This window comes from Necator americanus, chromosome X (genome assembly GCF_031761385.1).
Source record: "Necator americanus strain Aroian chromosome X, whole genome shotgun sequence".
Taxonomy (NCBI): domain Eukaryota; kingdom Metazoa; phylum Nematoda; class Chromadorea; order Rhabditida; family Ancylostomatidae; genus Necator; species Necator americanus.
The window spans coordinates 14,061,583-14,079,082 of NC_087376.1; the positions used below are offsets into that span (position 1 = coordinate 14,061,583).

Below are 17,500 nucleotides of genomic sequence, written 5' to 3' on the forward strand. Positions count from 1 at the left end.
ATGTTGATCGGTTCGTTGTTGGCAGACTTCAGTGTTAGACGGGGTGATTGCAGCTTTGTTCGACCTAGGGCAGTCCAGTCTGCTGTGCTAATGTTACGTCTGCTCCAGTATCAAGACGCGAGCGTACTGTCTTCCCATCAATCTGTACTCTATGGTAGATGCGGTTTACAGCGACACCAGCATGAGTCGAAGCGATGAGACGCTGTTGGCAGATTTCCGCTTCTTCTTCTCCGGGAAATTTTTGCAGAATCCTCGCTTGTGTCCAGAGCGTCTGCGGTCGTGGCATTCTTTCTTCACGAATATGCAGTCTTTAGAACAGTGATTGGCTCCGCACCGAAAACAAGGTGACGGCGGCTCACGGTTTCGACTCCTTCGCGATTCCACGACGTTGACGGGTGGTAGACTTGATCGTTCGAGGAGTGCGTTATCCTGACGAATGTCGAGAAAGTGCTGAACTTCGGCAGCAAGCTCTTTTAGCGTGGTTTGAGTCCTCCATCTTGCTAACGGCACGAGCACGAACATCGCCATCCTGCGAGGCGACAAGTACACATATCCATACGGGGCATTTCATATGCTCAGGTGTGACGTCGTTGAACGCAGTCACGGCAAGGCACTGATTGACCAATCCAGTGTATTCGCGGAGACTTCCTCATTTCGCTGTGTCTTGAGGTAGGCGTAGCGTCTCGGGAATACCGTCGTATTATGTCCAAACAATTCCCTCAGAGCAGCCACGATGTCCGTTAAGGGAACATCGCTTGCTCTTTTAGGAAGAAAGTTGTTCGTGAAACGGGCATATTTGACGGCGACGAGTTTGTACGATTAGTCGAGCTTTCACTGCATCGTCCAAGGTAGCACCGTCCTTTGAAATGACGTCTTCGTAGCGATTGTACCAGACCTTGGATGTACAACCATTGTCCGAATCGTACAATGACTCAGACAAACGTGTTGATGGAGAATTCGTGACGAATTCGGCCGCGGCGACTAGTGCTGTTAGAACGGCTGGGTGTGAAGCGGGGGCTATCTCTTCCATACGCTTGATCAGCTCTGTAAATGTGAAATTTGCTCCTTTGCCTTGGTTTGGGCTTCTAAGACAAAACGCAAAGTTCCAGCATCCATTTTAGAGTCGCTGTCAGTGCATGGCGTGAACGCAGCAACAGCAGATCGACCGGGCTCACTGCTTGGGCCTAATGAGTGTCCACTCAGCAGTTCAGCCAGACAAGAACCCGGGGCTGTTTTGGAACTTGACCCGCGCATCGACCGTTTCCGTTTCGGTAGCCTATATGACTCCTGCAACCCCGTCTTTCCTGGCGCTACCGTACCAAGCTTCAAGAGAATCAAGAGACTCTTTTCTAATACTGTGACATGCTTGAAATTTCATAACCCATGGGCAGGTTGCAAGTCTCTAGTCCCATGAGTTTTTGGGAGAACTTTGCTCTCCCGAAGTGGACATGTGGAGCTTATTTGTTGAAGGCGACTCCAAACCGCCTCCCTTGCACCTCCCAGTCACTTGATTGCAGGCTTTTGGCCGGACCGACGTGCGGGATACAAGGATGTCATGAGTCAGTCCTGGCTCAACAGAAACAAGGAGTCAATCCCCAGAATCTTTCCGCGTCCACGGGCAAGCACAAGGTCGCTTTTGGTCCACGATTAGTCCCCTATCCACCACCCGGGGACGCGCCACCTAGCCTCGCGACTAACCGGCTGTGATCCCTCTAGTGAGGGAGATCCGTGGATAGTCTCGGATACTGACTGGAATAGAATAGTTGTTGCCGAAGATTCCATGCTCCCTTCAGGCAATTTACCTTTCAGGTTATGGGATTCGGTGATATTCTAGACGACAGTACACCTTTTTGCAATGTATGGGAATCTTGCCCCTCTTAACTTTGCGGGTTTTATAGCTCGTATGTTTTCAAGAAGTACACTCGAATGCATGATTGCGCTAGGTGAAAGCAAGGCCACCACGTGCAATCAAACTTGTATATACGGGCCCTCCAGTAAGGGTAACACAGCGAATTTTCAAAACTGACTTCAAAGATAAATGAGTGGAGAATTAATTTGACCATTAGAGACATACTAAATAGGAAAGCCAAATTGTGGACTAAAGAGGTTTGGGAGACAAATGGCACCTATGGAATACAAGGGGAAGAACTTCAATGTTCAAACTTAAAAAAAAAGATCGAAGACTAAACTCGAGACTGGATTCATAGCTAAACATTGGGTGTCTTTTCTGGAATTAGAAGAGTGCAAGGTCTGGCGGAAGTAACTTCCACATTTCGAAAAATCACTGTGAAGTTCTCAAAGTGGTAAAAGGCTTCGGTAGGTCCCACTAGGTAGGGTACGAGATAAAGTTTTCAGCCGTCAATATGTCGTGGTCGGGTGAGCATCAAGGGTTTGCAGCGGAGGCTTTTTTGAAAATGCTGGTTGCGTTACGTCCTGTTTTAACGCGAATGGCGCTTTGCACGTGGTTCGGTTTACGTGCTAGTGAAGGTGTTCTAGACCGGAAAACAATTTGCTATGGGTTCAAAGAGTGAGGATAGCAGGATCTGCACTGGAGAGGCAACCACCCGAGCGTCCGGAAAATGTACATCCGAAAATATCGCATCTCTTTACGTGAAAGAGTTCCGATGCCACCGCGCTCACCTGGTTTAAGTCTTTGTGAATTCCTTCTCTGCAGGTACCTCAAAGCCGAAGTTTTCAGACATTGCTCAGTCTTTGAACCAACGGAAGGAGTCCATAAGAAGAAATTGAAAGGATGCTAATGAGAGTGATGAGAAACTTCCAAGAATACCTCCAAACGTTTATCAGCCACCAATCGACGATGTAGTTTTTAGCATTTGATGTAAGAGAATTTTTTAATGTATACATTTGGGAAATGCTAAGTTTTTGGTAATACTTCGTACCCATACGTGTGATAGTCGGAAGCTGTATCCGGGCCCTCCTCACTTTACGGTGGTTGGGGAAGTGGCCCCCTTCACCCAAACTGACCAGTTACCATGAGAAGAAACAAAAAGGTACAACAATCAGGTACTGGAAGATGTAATGCAGTAGTGCCGAATAAGGAATCAATGTCTTGAAGGAGTCATATACCAACAGAGCGGGAATGTGCAGTAAGAGCGTGTCTGTCACTGCTTGCGAAAATGCGCGGAATTAAACAGCTAATATCTCTGTTCAGAGGAAGAATCACCAGGTAGTGAAGAGTGCCTGGAAGTACACCAACACATAATGAATTAAACAGTATACAACACGTCCAATACGGTTTCGTTTCCGCTGAGAAATTGGAGCCCAAAATTTGGGCATTAAAAATTAAGTGTTTTCATTTTGAGCCCATAATTTTGGTGTGAGAGAAGCTGACCCAAAATGGACAGTAGCACTCTGACAACTATGATGAGAAAAAAAACAGAACTCGATGTGAAGGCAGTCGAGATTTACAAGATTTTTGCTTTTTTTTCTATCTGTTCGGAACGAACAACTGATTCCTATACAACAAAAAAATCTTCAGTTCACGCTCTATTAGAGCATGTATGACATGTTGGAGAAACCCTTTTTCTTAATGGAGACTACACAGTCAGAGACAATGGTGAGAACGTACCAATGGTGGATGGAGCACATCAATAATAGCATGCACCCCCACTTTTCCTGAAAAAGCTACGCATTTTTGTAGGCCAGGCCAGTTACTTGACTTACTTGACTTAATCGGCGGGCTGATGTCATCGCCTGACGCGATTATCAACATCTTCGCCGAAGTGTGCTGTCCTTGAACACGGCTCTGCCCAACCTTCTCGATCTTCAGCCTGCACAGAATCAATCCATTCGTCGCTACACTATATACTGCGAAACCTTACGTCTCGCCTGATCTGCCTATCCACGCCGAGGTTCTCTTTCACCACCTCAGTCTAGAACTTACGTTTCTGGCCAGGTGGCTTCTTCCAGCTGGAACCCGACAAGCTCCTCAGAACTCGTTGAACAAGGCGATCTGCCGGTCTCCTTAGTATATGACCAAAGAAGCGAACACGATTTACTTTAGCCACTTTCGATAGTGGTGCAAGATGTGGATATCTTCCACGTGTCATCCGCCGGTATACCACATCAATTTCTGCGTAAAGATGTTCAGTGTGGCATACTCTAAGCCAAAAGTAGCCAAGTGTTCGTCTAAGCAGCTTTCGTTCCGTGCAGTCAAGCCTCTCCATCACCGCGGATGTTGCTGCCCAAGTCTCCGATCCCTACATCATGATGGGGCGAATTGCGGATAGGTAGACTCGCAGCTTGACTTCGTTGGTGATGGGAGTCGACCACAGACATTTCGTTAAGGAGTTAAATGCAGAAGTTGCCTTAGCGCATCTTGCTGAACATCTCTCTCGTAGCTGCCGTTGTTCTTCAGCGTACAGCCCAGTTAACAGAACTCATCGACGACGTCTATAGGTTATCCGTCCACCCTGATTCCCGTTCAAGGTCTCGAAGAGGCCCACATCTGCTTGCATTTATCAGGGCGTAGACGTAGTCCATAGGCTGCGGCCAACATCTATACAAGGTTGACATGATTTTGAAATTTCGTACTGCCTTCCGCGAATATAACAAAATCGTCAGAGTACTCGAGATCGGTCAAGGGATGTCCTAATGGTGCTAAAATGATATCGGCAGGACACTGATCTACCGTTCTTCGCACAATGTCGTCGATGGCGAAAATGAAGAAGAACCCGCGGAAAGCCTGTGCTCTACTAAAACAGTATAGCGGCAAAATGAAAAGATGTTCTCCTGTCCTCAGCATTGCCAATGGAGTAGCTGTCGGTGAAGCAATCCTTCGGATTTGAAGGGAACACTCCAAGACCTTGTTGAACCGACAAGCACCGTCAGCTTCTGAACTCGAGCACGTTCATAGACCGACATATGCGGTTAGCGAGGAGCCACCGACCGAGTCGGAGGTTCTAGTCTGTATTCAAAAGGATAAGAATGGAAACTCTGGTGGAAACGACGGGATTAGCACAGAAATGCTATCTTCCTCCATCTGGGATTAGTGAGAAGACAAAGATCATCCGTTCAACATGGATAGACAAAAGGATACGTGACTTGTGAAGACGCGCTATCATAATTCCCCACCACAAGAAGTTATCCGTCACGGACCCTAGAAATTATCGAGGAATCTCTTTGCTACATGTTATGTACAAGGTATTGGAGCGCATTATCCTGGACCGACTCATTAAGCATTGCGAAAAAACAACGCGGGACGAGCAAGCTGGCTTTCGTCCTGGCCGATCTACGATTGACCAGGTGTTCATCGTCAGGAGAGTGATCGAAATCTGGCAGCACTATTCGAAGCTAATACAATTAAGCCTTCTGGACTTTGAAGCCGCTTTCGACTCTTCTCACCGAGGCCGTCTTCTCAACGCGATCCGCGCCGATAGAGTGCCAGGAAAGTTCGTTCGCTTGCTTGATGACATGGATAAGCGAACAACTGCTGTAGTTCGAACACCAGCCGGATGTACAACACCGTTTGAGGTGGTAACTGAAGTAAGACAAGGGGCAGTGGCAGGACCCTTCCTGTTCAATTTCGCCATCGACGACATTATGCGAAGAACAGTAGATCAGTGTCCTGCCGATATCATTTTAGCACCATTAGGACATCCCTTGACCGATCTCGAGTACTCTGACGATTTTGTTATATTCGCGGAAGGCAGTACGAAATTTCAAAATCATGTCAACCTTGTATAGATGTTGGCCGCAGCCTATGGACTACGTCTACGCCCTGATAAATGCAAGCAGATGTGGGCCTCTTCGAGACCTTGAACGGGAATCAGGGTGGACGGATAACCTATAGACGTCGTCGATGAGTTCTGTTAACTGGGCTGTACGCTGAAGAACAACGGCAGCTACGAGAGAGATGTTCAGCAAGATGCGCTAAGGCAACTTCTGCATTTAACTCCTTAACGAAATGTCTGTGGTCGACTCCCATCACCAACGAAGTCAAGCTGCGAGTCTACCTATCCGCAATTCGCCCCATCATGATGTAGGGATCGGAGACTTGGGCAGCAACATCCGCGGTGATGGAGAGGCTTGACTGCACGGAACGAAAGCTGCTTAGACGAACACTTGGCTACTTTTGGCTTAGAGTATGCCACACTGAACATCTTTACGCAGAAATTGATGTGGTATACCGGCGGATGACACGTGGAAGATATCCACATCTTGCACCACTATCGAAAGTGGCTAAAGTAAATCGTGTTCGCTTCTTTGGTCATATACTAAGGAGACCGGCAGATCGCCTTGTTCAACGAGTTCTGAGGAGCTTGTCGGGTTCCAGCTGGAAGAAGCCACCTGGCCAGAAACGTAAGTTCTAGACTGAGGTGGTGAAAGAGAACCTCGGCGTGGATAGGCAGATCAGGCGAGACGTAAGGTTTCGCAGTATATAGTGTAGCGACGAATGGATTGATTCTGTGCAGGCTGAAGATCGAGAAGGTTGGGCAGAGCCGTGTTCAAGGACAGCACACTTCGGCGAAGATGTTGATAATCGCGTCAGGCGATGACATCAGCCCGCCGATTAAGTCAAGTAAGTCAAGTAACTGGCCTGGCCTACAAAAATGCGTAGCTTTTTCAGGAAAAGTGGGGGTGCATGCTATTATTGATGTGCTCCATCCACCATTGGTACGTTCTCACCATTGTCTCTGACTGTGTAGTCTCCATTAAGAAAAAGGGTTTCTCCAACATGTCATACATGCTCTAATAGAGCGTGAACTGAAGATTTTTTTGTTGTATAGGAATCAGTTGTTCGTTCCGAACAGATAGAAAAAAAAGCAAAAATCTTGTAAATCTCGACTGCCTTCACATCGAGTTCTGTTTTTTTTCTCATCATAGTTGTCAGAGTGCTACTGTCCATTTTGGGTCAGCTTCTCTCACACCAAAATTATGGGCTCAAAATGAAAACACTTAATTTTTAATGCCCAAATTTTGGGCTCCAATTTCTCAGCGGAAACGAAACCGTATTGGACGTGTTGTATACTGTTTAATTCATTATGTGTTGGTGTACTTCCAGGCACTCTTCACTACCTGGTGATTCTTCCTCTGAACAGAGATATTAGCTGTTTAATTCCGCGCATTTTCGCAAGCAGTGACAGACACGCTCTTACTGCACATTCCCGCTCTGTTGGTATATGACTCCTTCAAGACATTGATTCCTTATTCGGCACTACTGCATTACATCTTCCAGTACCTGATTGTTGTACCTTTTTGTTTCTTCTCATGGTAACTGGTCAGTTTGGGTGAAGGGGGCCACTTCCCCAACCACCGTAAAGTGAGGAGGGCCCGGATACAGCTTCCGACTATCACACGTATGGGTACGAAGTATTACCAAAAACTTAGCATTTCCCAAATGTATACATTAAAAAATTCTCTTACATCAAATGCTAAAAACTACATCGTCGATTGGTGGCTGATAAACGTTTGGAGGTATTCTTGGAAGTTTCTCATCACTCTCATTAGCATCCTTTCAATTTCTTCTTATGGACTCCTTCCGTTGGTTCAAAGACTGAGCAATGTCTGAAAACTTCGGCTTTGAGGTACCTGCAGAGAAGGAATTCACAAAGACTTAAACCAGGTGAGCGCGGTGGCATCGGAACTCTTTCACGTAAAGAGATGCGATATTTTCGGATGTACATTTTCCGGACGCTCGGGTGGTTGCCTCTCCAGTGCAGATCCTGCTATCCTCACTCTTTGAACCCATAGCAAATTGTTCTCCGGTCTAGAACACCTTCACTAGCACGTAAACCGAACCACGTGCAAAGCGCCATTCGCGTTAAAACAGGACGTAACGCAACCAGCATTTTCAAAAAAGCCTCCGCTGCAAACCCTTGATGCTCACCCGACCACGACATATTGACGGCTGAAAACTTTATCTCGTACCCTACCTAGTGGGACCTACCGAAGCCTTTTACCACTTTGAGAACTTCACAGTGATTTTTCGAAATGTGGAAGTTACTTCCGCCAGACCTTGCACTCTTCTAATTCCAGAAAAGACACCCAATGTTTAGCTATGAATCCAGTCTCGAGTTTAGTCTTCGATCTTTTTTTTTAAGTTTGAACATTGAAGTTCTTCCCCTTGTATTCCATAGGTGCCATTTGTCTCCCAAACCTCTTTAGTCCACAATTTGGCTTTCCTATTTAGTATGTCTCTAATGGTCAAATTAATTCTCCACTCATTTATCTTTGAAGTCAGTTTTGAAAATTCGCTGTGTTACCCTTACTGGAGGGCCCGTATATACAAGTTTGATTGCACGTGGTGGCCTTGCTTTCACCTAGCGCAATCATGCATTCGAGTGTACTTCTTGAAAACATACGAGCTATAAAACCCGCAAAGTTAAGAGGGGCAAGATTCCCATACATTGCAAAAAGGTGTACTGTCGTCTAGAATATCACCGAATCCCATAACCTGAAAGGTAAATTGCCTGAAGGGAGCATGGAATCTTCGGCAACAACTATTCTATTCCAGTCAGTATCCGAGACTATCCACGGATCTCCCTCACTAGAGGGATCACAGCCGGTTAGTCGCGAGGCTAGGTGGCGCGTCCCCGGGTGGTGGATAGGGGACTAATCGTGGACCAAAAGCGACCTTGTGCTTGCCCGTGGACGCGGAAAGATTCTGGGGATTGACTCCTTGTTTCTGTTGAGCCAGGACTGACTCATGACATCCTTGTATCCCGCACGTCGGTCCGGCCAAAAGCCTGCAATCAAGTGACTGGGAGGTGCAAGGGAGGCGGTTTGGAGTCGCCTTCAACAAATAAGCTCCACATGTCCACTTCGGGAGAGCAAAGTTCTCCCAAAAACTCATGGGACTAGAGACTTGCAACCTGCTCATGGGTTATGAAATTTCAAGCATGTCACAGTATTAGAAAAGAGTCTCTTGATTCCGGAGGAAAGCTTGGTACGGTAGCGCCAGGAAAGACGGGGTTGCAGGAGTCATATAGGCTACCGAAACGGAAAAGGACCAGGATGGCGATCTGTACTTATAACGCACGTACGCTTGCATCGGAAGCGGCCATCGAAGATCTGATGATGCAAGCCAAGAAGATCAAGTACGACGTCATCGGACTGACCGAGACGAGACGACGTCACCCTCTCAACGCCGTATATGAAACTGGAGAAGAACTGTTCTTAGGAACATGCGACAGTAGAGGTGTTGGTGGAGTTGGCGTCCTCGTCAACACGAGTATGGCAAAGAACATCAACTCTTTCGAACAACTCGAATCGGAAGTCTGCGGATGAGATGTGGTCCAACGCCAGCTTTGACATTCTTCGTCGCTTATGGTCCAACATCAAGCTACGAAGAAGAAGCCGAAACTTTCTATATGGACCGGAGAAGTTCTACGTAGAAGATCATGCATTCTACAAGGTCATAACTGGCGATTTCAACGACAAAGTTGGCCCAAGAAGAACGCCGGAGGAACTTCACATCGGGACCCACGGCCTACAATGGAATGACCAGGGGGAGAGGCTCTCCGAGTTCATCATGACGACTAAGACCATCCATGGGAACCCGCAATTCCAGAAGCCCTCCTCTCTACGCTGGACGTAGGAGCCACCCGGTGGAGGGTACCGTAATGAAATAGACCACATCATCGTCAATAAAAGGTTCTGCCTGACGGACGTCGGCGTTGTGCCAAAGTTCTGTACGTGATCGGACCATCGCCTCCTCTGAGGTAGATTTTCCTTCACAAGGAGAGAAGAGAAAGCCGCCAAGTTCAGAGAGCGAAATTCCAGAACTATCATTAACTGGGATCTCTTCGCTACGTTAGCCGGCCTTTGGGAAGATTCCGCAATGGACAACATCGACGAGGATTATGACCGGCTCGTTGAACACCTTCACGACTGCACGAAGAAGGCTGAGAGTTTTAAAACCACAAAGAGACGCCTCTCTCTTGAAACGCTTGAACTGATACGCCAGCGTGGAGCAGCACGAGCCGCAGAGAACCAAGAACTCACGTCCGAGCTCGCAAGGCTTTGCAGAGAGGCGATAAAGGAAGACCTTAAAGAGAGAAGAGCAGAAGTGCTGGCTGAAGCTGCAGAGGCGGGGAAAAGCATCCACTATGCCCGTCGAGGCTTCGCCAGTCACAAGTCGAGGATGACTGCTCTCCGGAACCCAAAGGGAACAGCCATTGCATCGAGAAGGGGGATGGAGAAAATCATCTACGACTTCTACTCTGATTTCTTCGACAGCCATGTCCACTTGCCTCCTCACCATCTGAGAGAAGATGGACAAGTCATTCCAGAGGTTCTCCCGTCCGAAACACGACATGCTATCATGTCGGTAAGAAATCTTACGGCACCCGGTCCCGACAGAATACAACCAGAACACCTGAAGAACCTTCCGCCAGTACTCATCAACACCTTGGCGAAACTCTTCACACGTTATCTGTCGGAATGCAAGGTTCCTAGACAGTGGAAGACCAGCAAGACGGTGTTGTTGTATAAAAAGGGAGATCCACATGACATCAGCAACTATCGTCCAATCTGCCTACTGTCCGTCATCTACAAGCTCTTTACAAGAGTAATCCTTAATAGGATTGAAAAAGTCTTGGATGAAGGACAGCCATGCGAGCAAGCAGTGTTTCGAAAAGGATTCAGCACGATTGACCACATTCACACTGTTTCGAAACTCATCGAGGTATCATGAGAGTACAAAATGCCGCTCTGTCTCACCTTCATCGACTTAAAGAAGGCCCTCGACTCAGTTGAGGCGGAAGCGGTCGTGGAAGCCTTGGACAACCAACGTGTCCCTACTCAGTACTTAAAGGTACTTCGAGAGTTGTACAGTAACTTCACGACCGGAATTTGGCACCTATGCGCACAATTTGCGCTTTGCTGATGACATCGTACCGATAATACCTAGCATTAGCCGAACGGAACGAATGCTGACCGAATTCGACGAAACATGTGGATGCATCAGTCTCCAGCTGAATCTGCAAAGACGATGTTCACTAAATCAACGAAACGAACATCCGAATGCACCAACTACGTTTATCCGGGTCGGGAATTGAACATGATGAACAACCTGATCCCAGAGCTGGGCAGAGGGAGACGAGCGGCTCGGGGGTATAGCGTATAAGAACATCGAGGATGTAGTGAAGAAGACCAGGAAGACCTAGCTCCGTGCTCACCTCTTTAACACCGCCGTACTTCCTGCTTTGACCTATGCTTCGGAAACTTGGGCATTTTGCAAGCAGGAAGAAAACGCGGTGAGCGTCATTGAACGCGCAATTGAGGGAGTGATGATAGGAGTATCCTGCTTCGCGAAAATGAGAGACGGGATTCGAGGTTCTCTCCTACGTCAGCGACCGAGGATTAGAGACGCCGCCGCTCTTGCCAAGGAAAGTAAAGCAACGGACACGTGATGCGCTTTAATGTTAACGCTTTAATGCTTTAATATTAATGTGTAGTTCTAGATTTTTTTTCCTCTGCAAGAATTTGTCTCTCTACAACCTGTTGTTTGTTGCAAAAATCTCATCGTTCGCTTCTTCATATTTCTAGTTTTTAATTCAGCACCACAAACCTCAACTTCCGTTGGCAGCGCGAAGTTCGGATTGGTCGTATTACAAACAATAACAATACGGAGTAATCTTCAACGTCCTTCGATATTTCAACAATAAGAAATTTTCAAAACATTTTCACACGGTAAAAGGTTCTTAATAAGGTGAGGGAATCAGATATAGTAAAAATGCCAACAAGATAACTGCAAGGCAAATGTCATTTTATTGAAACATTTGACAACATATGCTGGCCCTTTAAATCGCACCAAAATTGCAAAACTGATAATAATAAACTGGATAAACTTTTCACTTTATTCACTCACAACACCTAACTCAAACAACACTAATAAGGAATACGTTGAAAGAATGTTCTGGGCAGTCTGCATGATATTAATCGGAACTTTTTCCGATAACACATGATGTCATAAAGTGCATGCCATAAGCAACAAGAAAGTCACGATAATACAGTGATAGGTTTTAGAAGTTTCTCATAAACTAGTATACCCGTGCATTAAGAAGCCACAAATTCAACTTCGACTCAGATTTCAGCAAACTAATTTTCGAAAGACAAATACTCACCGTGAAAGGTATAAAAATGGTGTGTTCGTTGCTCAGTGATGACTCGCGAAGTTTCGTTGAGAGAGAAATGGGATTCGAACGAAGCAAAGCATCGAACACTTTGGCACATAAATGCACGAGGGGCAAGGTGAGTTGAAGGTGAACGGCAAAAGACAACAAGGATACCCAAAAACTGCGATCGCATCAAATATAAGGTGGATAGTACTTGAAATAGCCGATTGATGTTCGAGACGACGGCGAAATGACGAAGAGGGTGATGAGGATGTAGCATTTGATAGTTGGCGAGGCGAGTGCTGAGCTAAGAGAAGAGCCACAACTCGGATCACACGAACGTGAAGTAGCCATCAGATTTACGTCTTTTCTTGCCTCGTGTTGGATTGGAGCCGTCAAAGGGCGGCTTCGCTCTGCAACAAGCAGCTAGGTTAGCGCAGAACGCCTCCATTCGCAGCCACCCTGAAAGCCAGCACTACACTCAGGCACACTGCCGGCAGCCAGCGTAACGCACTCTTGTCTCTATGTTTTTCCCTTTATCTTCCTATCAGCGTTTGGATCACACTCAAACTCACTCAATACTTTCACAGCACAGCACACACAGTATTGTATTGGCCGCATACAAAAACAGGGAAAAAGAACCAGCAAAAGAAGCAAGCATGTGAGGCACGACCGTTAACATACCTAGTCTGACCCAGCAACCAAGTCTTGAAATTCGCATCAAGTTTACTAGGTGACTGGCTGACACCGCCTTCAAACATCTCGATAGGACTCTAAAATATTGCACCTAACCAACGATTTGATTGCATGCGAAAATGAAGTACGAATACAAACTGCTGAGATATCTCATGATTCAAAAATATGCTTGCGGTAAACAGAAAAAAAAAACATATCAACGCGAAATCTCACCTTCCGAACACGATCATTGAAGTTGTGCCAAAGCGCAACAATCAACTCCGTGGCCATTATATCGCCGGCATGTGCCGATATCATACGCATACAAAAGACCTGATATGTTTAAAGGATATTAGAATAAGAGACTCCTAATAATTTAGGCAAATTTGGGCGAATGAAACTTACTCCATCAAAACCAAGGAACTTGTGAACAAACTTCTTCACTGACTGCCTATCAGTTGCAAGGTCAGTTGCCCGCAAATATTTTCTAATGAACTTCATATGCTGAAACAAACGCTTCAATTGTGAATATTATGCTTTCTTCGTTAGTTGAACTGATTCTCAACAATCCTCTAGGTATGATTAATGCCTCCTTTCTGCAAGTAATTTACAGTCTCCAATAATCTTAAGAGACATCACAACAATTCCCCAAGCTGCTTCGGGTGTGTTGTTTTCCCAAGATGAATTGTCGATCGATTTTACAATTTCCTCCATGAGCATTCCTCCTTTGAAAAAATTATCATAGCTACAAATCTGAGGTGCCCGAAAAGTTCGATTCGTCTATTTAACGGGAGTCACCTAGAGATGGAATTCACATGGTGCCTATGTGTTTTCATAAATATGTGTAGAATACAACCACAGATATGTGAAGATTATGAAAGAAAAAAGGTTCAAATGAAGCAGCCTTGCAAAGTGGAAGAAAAAGAAAAAAAACGACATGAGAAGTACCTCCGTTCAGGCTGACTTATTTGAACGACTACTCAGCCTCAGCATCCCTTCACTCCAACTACCTTCCGATATTATACAGCTCTTTCAAGTAGTGCTAGTAAATTTGCGCAAGGAAGAATTGCCACAGTGCGTATTAGGTTGCCCGCAGACTTCACAGCCACGCGAGCGTCAACGCCCGCGCGGCCTGCTGTGGTAGTCATTCGGCGCACTATTGCGAACGGTCAATAACCATCAAGGGCAGACCCCTCTGCGGGCAGCCTTAGGTTTTATATCGTAATTCATTTTTGCCTAAAGAACTGGAGTATACGACACCTAATTTAGCCATTCCCTTCTGAATAATGTTGAATATTATGTCAAGAAGAACAACGAGCCACCTGTCACAATCGCCTAACCACACTTACGATAACAGATAGCTGCTCATAGCTGACATGACATGCCGACCATCTTCATAACTGACCTGCTGGGTCTTATTGGGGAACGGTCAAGAGGTACCCGTATGATGTGCCGCCGCGTATCCAGGAGGCTGATGAGCGTCGTTAATTGCACCGCGCGCCTCCTGATACCGTCATGATCGCTACAGTAGCCTGGTTGCTCCTCTTGTGCTACGTCTTCAAGACGCCCCGCCCACGCCACCCTCCCCACCCATTATGCCACTCTTACGGCGATTTTTTTTCCGCCGCTCTTATGATGCGCTTTTAAAATCGAACGGAAAGGAAAGTACCTGGTGTTAGATGTTGTTCGAAGGTCTACATAAAATGTGCTTGTTAGTTAATATAAAAGAAGGAAAGAATGAAATAGGTTTGTACAAGTGATATGCGATTTAGAAATGCGAGTGGAAATGAAATTACCCAGTTTCGAGTTGTTAGGTGGAAAGCACTCATTCATCTCTGGGAATGCAAGAGATGTTTCAAAAAATATCCCACTGATCAATGTTATGCTATCCTCTTTACTATTTTTCGCTTTCTATGGATTTCTTTTTGCTTATCTAGCTGGGTAAAACTGGCATTTAGCGATTAAGGAGGCGCGAATAATGCCTCGCAGACACACACTGTACCTAAAGGTATATCTCGAAGATACAAAGGTCTCTGTTCGCCACTAATACACCTAACCTTTCATATTGATGTAATGCAGAAAACAGATAGAAATGAAGTGATGAAACGCTGTTAAAAGAAGTTTGAAGAACCATACAAAGTTTTATTATATGAAACTGTATAAAACGTACAAGCAAGTATTGAAATATGTCAAATATTGGCATATTTCAATACTTGCTCTACATAAACATTATATCTATGTAGAATTTTGAAAAGGTAAAATGTAGAAAGGAGTTAAAGAATGTATACAAAGTAATAAGCGCATAAAGTTGCTGTTATTATAACTGCCGCAGTTGAAAGTGAACACGAATTCGTTGAATGGCATCGTGACAAACACATACTTATGCACTGCTAGTTTATATAGAAAACTTAGGGCATGAAATGTGTTAAATTATGAGACGTTTGAAAATATATGCGTGTTATTCTTTTCCCTGGAGCATCTTTTTGAAATAATTTTTACTTATTCTTCTCCTTTATTCCCAATAATATGCGCTTAGTTTACTGTATCCGTACATCAGAATTCGCCTCGGCAATTCGTTCTTCACTCCCTCCTTCAAAATTCGCACTATCCACCGCTTCGTCGCGGCACGAAAGTCGCGCGCGGCGTTGATTAGAGAGCAATAGGGAGGCGGGGTGTAGGTGATCTCACGCGGTCGTGGAGGATATCTAGCTGGTGGAGCGGCAGCCGCAATTACGCGGAGGTGCGCGGTGCCGAAGGGAGAACAGGAGCGGTCAGCCGGTTTTCACGGGTACCTCTTGTCCCGCACCCGGTCTTATTGATGAACAGTAAACATCGCGATGAAGAGTGACAGGGATCTGGGTTCAACGAAGACCAAAGGCAGTTTCACCTTCTTACGTCCCACGACATTTGAGCTCGTTTTTGGTGTCGAGGTATCGATATGACAAGTCAACTCGTTCCACTACGTCTACTACGTTCTTCCATTCTTTTGTTCCCATTTTCTGCCACCAGCGCAATGAAAAAGTCCGTATTCTCACAACTTAGTGATGCAACACCTCTCGTATAGAATTGGAATTATTTGACTATATCCTAATCTTCTTGCGCATTTTCTGACGTCAGTTTAATGATACTTTGCATGACACTGCACTTCAAAAAAAGCACTGATATTCTACAAAGATGTTCGAAAGAGGGACCCCATGTAGTGCTCCGGTAGGAGATTCCCCTGATAAGGACTCTACATCGCCCAACGCCATCTAATCCTATCATCCTCTACCGAGAACGGCGAAGTACCGGATTTGTCTAGGAAGATAGAGTACTAACTTCATACAAACACTGAACACTCCTACTCAACATGTATACCACGTTCATAAGCCTCTACAATTCTGAATTGAAGTCGAAGGCGCAGACGCATCTCAAAGGTACCGATTAACGCTGAGTACTTTCTGCCAAACCACTTTGATAAAAGTTGAATTGTCGATGTTTTATATCATTTCACTCAAACTGGCTACTAGTTTCTTTGTATAAAACCAAACATTACGGTTTCCTGGGTAACAGTCAAGAGCAGTCGAGGCACGATGTTCCGTCGCTTACCCAGCACACTAATTAGCGCAGATAATTGCACCGCGCGGATATTAATAGCGTCATAATCGCCACAGTAGTCCGATCACTCCTTCTGAGCTACATCTTGCTGACGTCCCCCCATCGCCGTTCTCACTCATTTCGTAGCGTTTGCAGCTCTTCGTGCGCTGCGCTTTTTGAATGCGTTTTTAGATCAAACAAAAGATGAAATGGTCTGGCTATAGAAGTTCTTTTGAACGTTAGATAAAGAACAGCTGTTTGTGATGTTTACATTAGTGAAATGCCGTTCAGAAATGTGACTGAAAGTGTTTAACTTCCTCTTCTCGGTACTTTATACATTCATGGAAATACCAGATATGGGAAAATTTCCACTGATCGGTATTATTTTTGTACGTCTAGCTAAGTAAGATTGGCATCCAATGATGTATGCAGCGCAAGCGAGAACTCGCAGACCTGCATTGTACCTAATGGTTTATCTCGAAGATACAAAGGTGTCTAGTCGTCAGTCATACACCGGACATATCATATTGATTGATTTCCTGCAAAGAATAGACAGAAATGAAGCAATAAAACGCTATAGGAAGTAGAAAGGAGGTCAAAAAATTATATAGTTTTATTGAATAAAATGTACGAGCAAGTATTAGAATAATTGATACGCACTCTATATAAACATTATATCTATATAGAAATCTCAGCAGTTTTTTTTTCCGATGTATATTTTTGTTATAGTCTTTATACGGGTGAATAACAGCAAATCACTCTTTGACATGCGCTTGGTGGTAAAAGGATAAAGGACAAAGTTAGTCAATCCGCTTGGGATCACCACGCTCATTTCAATTCAGAATCGTTTGAGGTAAACGAACGTGTAACTCGCCTATACGATGACTTGCGCGGGCTAGCCGATGTATCAAGTCAGTGTTTTTATCCTCCCAGACAACTCTGGTACCAATTTATAGACCCTGAAGGGATGAAAGGCTAGATGAGCACTAGGGCAGATTCAAACCTCTGATCGATGTGCGAGACAGTGGAATCTCTTACCGACGGCGCTACACCCGTCCCATTTCCTCTGGTGATACATCTTTCAACTGGGTAGAATGATTTACAACTTCAATTTATTTCTTGACAATATGCGCTCAATTTGGTATATTCGTATATCAGTACTTGCTGCG

General features: G+C 45.3%; 8 protein-coding genes across 11 annotated transcripts in view; 4 read left to right on the forward strand and 4 right to left on the reverse strand.

Moving 5' to 3' along the window:
- Positions 1-64: 64 nt before the first annotated feature.
- On the reverse strand, positions 65-528 carry RB195_023008 (uncharacterized protein; the record flags this gene model as incomplete). 2 transcript variants are annotated; one of them, XM_064210296.1, is made up of 2 exons in its annotated part: positions 65-291; positions 360-528. In XM_064210296.1, the coding sequence occupies 2 exons, from the start codon at positions 526-528 to the stop codon at positions 65-67; spliced, it is 396 nt and encodes a 131-aa protein (XP_064066176.1). The 2 variants fall into 2 exon arrangements, with proteins under 2 accessions (XP_064066176.1, XP_064066177.1); XM_064210295.1 differs by having other exon boundaries at positions 166-528.
- A 235-nt stretch (positions 529-763) lies between these two features.
- On the reverse strand, positions 764-1,030 carry RB195_023009 (uncharacterized protein; the record flags this gene model as incomplete). The annotated part of the gene is made up of 1 exon (XM_064210297.1): positions 764-1,030. The coding sequence occupies one exon, from the start codon at positions 1,028-1,030 to the stop codon at positions 764-766; it is 267 nt and encodes an 88-aa protein (XP_064066179.1).
- Positions 764-4,187, reverse strand: RB195_023010 (uncharacterized protein; the record flags this gene model as incomplete). The annotated part of the gene is made up of 3 exons (XM_064210298.1): positions 764-1,044; positions 3,685-3,816; positions 3,905-4,187. The coding sequence occupies 3 exons, from the start codon at positions 4,185-4,187 to the stop codon at positions 764-766; spliced, it is 696 nt and encodes a 231-aa protein (XP_064066178.1).
- Positions 4,188-5,154: 967 nt separating this feature from the next.
- RB195_023011 (uncharacterized protein) lies at positions 5,155-5,706 on the forward strand (the record flags this gene model as incomplete). Its single annotated transcript, XM_064210299.1, has 1 exon — positions 5,155-5,706. One exon carries the CDS (start codon positions 5,155-5,157, stop codon positions 5,704-5,706), a length of 552 nt encoding a protein of 183 aa, XP_064066180.1.
- Positions 5,707-6,038: 332 nt separating this feature from the next.
- On the forward strand, positions 6,039-6,332 carry RB195_023012 (uncharacterized protein; the record flags this gene model as incomplete). Its single annotated transcript, XM_064210300.1, has 1 exon — positions 6,039-6,332. The coding sequence occupies one exon, from the start codon at positions 6,039-6,041 to the stop codon at positions 6,330-6,332; it is 294 nt and encodes a 97-aa protein (XP_064066181.1).
- Positions 6,333-8,847: 2,515 nt separating this feature from the next.
- On the forward strand, positions 8,848-9,249 carry RB195_023013 (uncharacterized protein; the record flags this gene model as incomplete). The annotated part of the gene is made up of 1 exon (XM_064210301.1): positions 8,848-9,249. The coding sequence occupies one exon, from the start codon at positions 8,848-8,850 to the stop codon at positions 9,247-9,249; it is 402 nt and encodes a 133-aa protein (XP_064066182.1).
- A 553-nt stretch (positions 9,250-9,802) lies between these two features.
- On the forward strand, positions 9,803-10,657 carry RB195_023014 (uncharacterized protein; the record flags this gene model as incomplete). The annotated part of the gene is made up of 1 exon (XM_064210302.1): positions 9,803-10,657. The coding sequence occupies one exon, from the start codon at positions 9,803-9,805 to the stop codon at positions 10,655-10,657; it is 855 nt and encodes a 284-aa protein (XP_064066183.1).
- Positions 10,658-10,822: 165 nt separating this feature from the next.
- RB195_023015 (uncharacterized protein) overlaps positions 10,823-17,500 on the reverse strand; it is a gene marked incomplete at both ends in the record, with an annotated part of 31,071 nt that continues 24,393 nt past the window's right edge. The window contains 6 exons of one of the 3 annotated variants that reach the window (XM_064210304.1): positions 10,823-10,943; positions 12,255-12,387; positions 12,444-12,493; positions 12,765-12,853; positions 12,990-13,088; positions 13,161-13,259. In XM_064210304.1, the coding sequence (XP_064066184.1) occupies positions 10,823-10,943; positions 12,255-12,387; positions 12,444-12,493; positions 12,765-12,853; positions 12,990-13,088; positions 13,161-13,259 (591 nt within the window). The other 2 variants (XM_064210305.1, XM_064210303.1) reach the window with 2 other exon arrangements.